Source organism: Octopus bimaculoides, chromosome 5, assembly GCF_001194135.2.
Source record: "Octopus bimaculoides isolate UCB-OBI-ISO-001 chromosome 5, ASM119413v2, whole genome shotgun sequence".
Lineage (NCBI taxonomy): Eukaryota > Metazoa > Mollusca > Cephalopoda > Octopoda > Octopodidae > Octopus > Octopus bimaculoides.
Window position 1 is genome coordinate 106,395,846 of NC_068985.1, and position 5,195 is coordinate 106,401,040.

The 5,195-nt window shown below is 39.5% G+C and overlaps 1 protein-coding gene across 3 annotated transcripts in view; it reads left to right on the top strand.

Moving 5' to 3' along the window:
* Positions 1-5,167, top strand: part of LOC128247821 (uncharacterized) — a 97,051-nt gene extending 91,884 nt beyond the window's left edge. For 2 of the 3 annotated variants that reach the window (XM_052967898.1, XM_052967897.1), the window contains exon 2: positions 2,748-5,167. In XM_052967898.1, coding sequence (XP_052823858.1) covers positions 2,770-4,407 — 1,638 coding nt within the window. In that variant the 5' untranslated portion in view covers positions 2,748-2,769 and the 3' untranslated portion in view covers positions 4,408-5,167. Of the gene's footprint in view, positions 1-14; positions 1,574-2,747 lie in introns of those variants that run through there. The other variant, XM_052967899.1, reaches the window with a different exon arrangement.
* Positions 5,168-5,195: the final 28 nt, after the last annotated feature.

A 5,195-nucleotide genomic window follows, 5' to 3' on the forward strand; every position in this document is an offset into this window, starting at 1 on the left:
CCTGAAAGAAAAAGGCTGATTAGAAGACTACAGATTCAAGCCATCAATGGAACTGTAAAGATATGTAAAACTTTCCAAAAATTTAGCACATAAATACATATGCATGCATCTAGACATAAAAACGCATCCATAAAACAAACATACAAATCTGCGCATACACTAACACCAAATACTGCACACACACACACACATATGCACAAATACCTAGATGATGTTGATAAAAGTTCCAATGAAGGAGCCTTGAATCTATGTTAGAGTCCGGCTCTTTCTCTATGGACAAGAAATACAGAAATGAAACTGATTGATAACATACATACATACATACATACATGCATACATATATACGTATATACACATAGGCATTGAGGAACACATATCATACGAAGGTATTATGAATAAAGATAGTAACCTGAGAATATTATACCAGACTTAGAAAAATATGGCAGTTGGAACTCTCTTCTTACAGCAAGACAATATGCTTTGATGCAGTATCAGTGCTGATCCTAACATTTGGGATTCTTGATTGGTCTGTGGAAGGAATCTTCTCCATAGACATTAAAACCTGCAAGATACTGACATCAACTGGAAATCTCCCCTAGGAGAGTGGTATCAGCAGGCTCTAATAAAAGAAGAGATTAAGGGGATAGAGGCTTGAGATTAGTGCAGACAGCCTTCGAATGTTGTAGTCTTTCTCTGGCAGCATTTACTAAACAACAGCAGAAAAATAAATACATTAGCTAAGTACTGAAAAGTCACAAGAACAATATCTTATCTGTTGACAGTGAACTCCTCAGGAAGCACTCTCTTCTTCATGACCTGACATACAGTCAGACAAACATACCTTAAAGAAGATCTCAATATGAAATGCTCAGCATACCAAAAAGAAAAGACCATACATGGGTATGTTTCATGAAGGCTTGTAGAAGACAGTAATATTGACATGAGGTGAAGCTTCTCTTGGACTCATTACAGTTTCATCACATCACATTTCAAAGGTTTATACATTTGCCATCCAAGAGCAGGAGAGTGCTACTAAATACACAATAAATAAAAAAGGCAATGAAGCTCTTAGTGTTCCAAGATGCAACTGAAAATGCAGATTATGTCACACTTCTGTGGAAGACATCACACATGTGATTAGCAACTGCCTAAAAATGTCATCAAGTTACTACCTCCATGTGCAATACAACATTGCTGCAAAAACATAATACAATGCCTTTTGGAAAAAGAGACTGTCCTGGAATAGATATAGAGAATCTTCCTTTTATTGGATATGTACATAAACATTAACACAAGGAATATTGGTGGACATTCCCATCAATGATTTGTCAGCAGTTGTTTGCAAATGCCTCCCCCTTGTAAACATAAGGACACAGGAAATATGTCAAGGCCGACAGGAAGTGGTGCAGCTTCCTAGGTCTAACCAACAGTAGTATTATTCCCTTCAGGGGACTGTCACATTAAGTTGACAGCATACAACTACTTCATCATATCACTACTGCATAAATCTGGTCTCATAGAAGAACGCGAAGGTTATGAAGAAGGTTCACCAGTAAAATATCTTTGGCTAAAAGTTTGTATATTTCTAGAAATTTCTGTCACTTCATGTTTCTATTGTAGTACTTCAATCCTGGATGATCTCTGTACACTGGAGGCCAAAGCTCTCTGCAGTTATGAAGAATCTCCTCCACCTACTGCAGCAAAGTGCATTCATATCAAGATCACTACTGCACCCTCCTACCTAAAAATGAGTGGCACCCATGATTGCTACAAACACTGGACTTCTTTATCACTGAGGTTCTTTCCTAGTGAAATCCCATCCTTAACATAGGTGGAACCACATTCCAAAGAGTGATCCCTCTATTCAAAGCCAGAAAATATTTCAACCCCTAACAGTTGCTAAAATTCTACAGGACTACAGTGAAGCTAACAATAGAGTATTGCTTCCACATCAGGGACACTGGTGCTGTTCTCGTGCACAAACCTGGATTGCTCCTAGACACACCCAAGCCTCTGGCCTACTGGCATGCTGTCTCTGAAAACTCAGTATTTGTTTTTGTATGACTTCTAAAATAATCTCTGTTTCTTGTAGCAGGCTGATCTAATTTCTTCTCCATTCAGGCACCCTTTACACCAGTCATCCCATCCCATCATCTTTGTTATATCAAACCCTACTGGTACTACACTCACATCTCCCCTAGTTCTCCCTCCCTAGGACATTGTCCCTCTGGAATCTTCTCTCTGCTCATGTCTTTCCTGTAGGTGTTTACCTGAAATAGTTTAAACAAAACATCAAAGGCAATATTTTCACTGGTCTTGGAGAGCCTACAAAATCCAGACATAGCCCCTTCCTCCAGTCTCAGCAAATGGAAAAAAAAGTTATGTGCTCCCTCAAGCAGTGCATGTTTTTCTCTAGGCAATTAGGCCCCAATTAAGTTAGTTTACTAATCTGGTCACATAATTCGTTTTGTAGTTCCCTCCAGAGTGTCAGTGAGAGAATGAATGCTTTTAGCATTGACTGAAGCCCACAGAAATATCAATGTAAGATTACCACTTCCTAATGCAGCACTCTTCCATCTAACACTACTGCCACTACTTACAAAAAGGGACAGTTCTACTCTGTGTTACTTATATCTAGCAGGGGCTGGGCTGTTGAGAGTCAAGTGACTATCACTAAATTAAATGTCTTGTTTCTTCCGAGAACAGTCACAGTTAACAGACTTTGTTTTTTCTTATTTTCATTTCAGGCTGTTTGAGATTGAAATTTGAATGAAAGTTCCATCTGGGCAGCAAGTCAACCGGCAAACCACCCGAATTGTACGGGTTGGTCCCAAAAACATATTCCGTGCGAATATAACAACAACAGAGGTTAAGTATGTAAATGCTAGCAATGTGTTTCCCAGGGTCAGTCCATACCAGACTCCAACCATCTCTACTGCAGCTCTGTCAAAGTCACCATATAACAGTTATCTCAGAAATAACTCCCACCCATTGCCATTGCTACCAAAGTTGAATGAAAGCTCTTTGGAAACAATCAAAATGCAGATTGCAGCAAGTAAAACAACTACAACAACAACAACAACAACACCAACACCAACATCAACACCAGCACCATTAACAGCAGCAACAGAAACTATGATGACAGCAGTTATGTCAGGAGAATGTGTGACAGCTGTGAATGATACAATCGAAGACAGTGTTAGGTTGAAACAATCAATGACCTCATACAGTGTAAATGGTAACAGTAGACATGACATTGCAATATGTAGCAGTGTCACTCCAGCTGCAAAAACTGACAATTTGAACTGTGAAGACAATGATGATAATGTTACTTCCAGTGAGAGTTTATCCTTGAATCCAGACCCAAATGATAGCGGCACAGTTAGTGAATCAAAATCACTGATGGATGCACAATTGGCCAATATTGGGGAAAATTACATGGAAGAGACAAAGACACCCCTCTTTGATCCAAAAGAACAAGAGAAGCGGAATAGACGTAAGTTCTATTGGTATGGCAGTCACAAATTGATTAAACCGATAAAAGACATTCCTCTGAGATTTCAACTAATGCTCGCAGAAACCAATGCAGAAAAAGCTCGGTGTGAAGGTCGGCCTATTATTCTTCGCCAGCAGATGGATCTTGCTGAACAGTTTATGACTCCTGGAAACACTTTTGGTCCAGATACGCCTTGCTTTTTGCCAGGCTTTAATTATGACCAGCCTCGGGTTTGTTCAACCAATGGCTTTGTTGAGAAAAAAGACAAATCTGGTTTGACAGTTAATTCTACTTCCAGTAAAGGGTCTGCTGCTGCTGTGACAAGCACTTCTAGTGATTTAATGACTAATGCTAGTGGGCTAATGACATCGCTGTCTCCCATTACTCAACCACATCCAGCTATGTATACACTGCATATGTACAATCCTGGCTGCAATCTGGAAGGTTCAACTTCACCAGCAGGTAGTACAACTGCAAGTGCATCTACTGCAAATGCATCTACTGTTACCAGTGCCACAGGGGCTCATACCAACCCCACCAGCTCTTCTAGTAGCGCCTGCTGTGTGCGCTTGCCAAACCCCAATGTTCCTGGATACTTAACAAGAATGTCAACCCATAGCTTTCCACAAGCTCCAATCTACTTCTCTCCACCAACTGTTTCAGCTTCAACGAATGCACCTTCATCTGCTCCATATATGACACCACAACCAAACTTTACCCCAGGCTACCCACAAACCACAGCTTTACCCCACACTTTCATACCAGGCTCTTCATCTCTTGGGAACACTACTTTTGGTCTAGGGACAATTAATGCCTCAACTACAGGACAAGCTCTTTCCTATCCTCAGTACACACCTTGCATTAGTTACACACAAAATAACCAATACACTGTTACAGCAGTCCCACAGTAAAAAGATTGTTACATCAGCTCTGCAGCAAATCAAGCGTTTCTTATCACAGCTATTTCTCCTCATCTCTCTTCTCTTTGTTCTTTCTTCACTTCTTTCTTCTCTTAGATGACACTGCAACACACATCATGACATAGGCCACAGATATAATACAACTCCATTATTTCTCTCAGAAAATGAACAAATCATTTAAAGAGCTTTAACCACTTCCTATCTTTAATCTAGACAGCTGAGGTCTCATTCAGCTTAGCCTTCATCCACATCTCTTGCTGGCATGTGAACAATCTGCTAGGTTCTCACTTCAAACTGGTGTTCTTCAAATAGCCAAATGTATCAAATACCAACTTGTGACTTTGACACTATATACCTGGTCAAGCTGCACCATTTGCCACTTGAACTCAATCTCTAACATCTTGAGATATTTCTGAAACTTTCTGGAACTTTCTGGTGTCTCTCACTAATCCAAAGTAAGCTTTATCTTTCTTCTTATAAAACTTTTACCTCCATATTGAATGTATTCTCTACCAGGTGGAAGTTGTATATGAGTTAAGGATAAATTGGCATGGCATTGACAAAAAGTGAACTATTGACCTTAAAACCATTAAATTGACCAGCTGCTTGCACACACACACACACACACACACTCATTCATTCACACATGCTAGAACATACACAGCACACTCACTTGCTCACAGACATATATTTATATATAAACATGTACACATATCAGTACATATATGCACACATAAATGTGTGTGCTTTCACATTTATATATATATATATATATATAT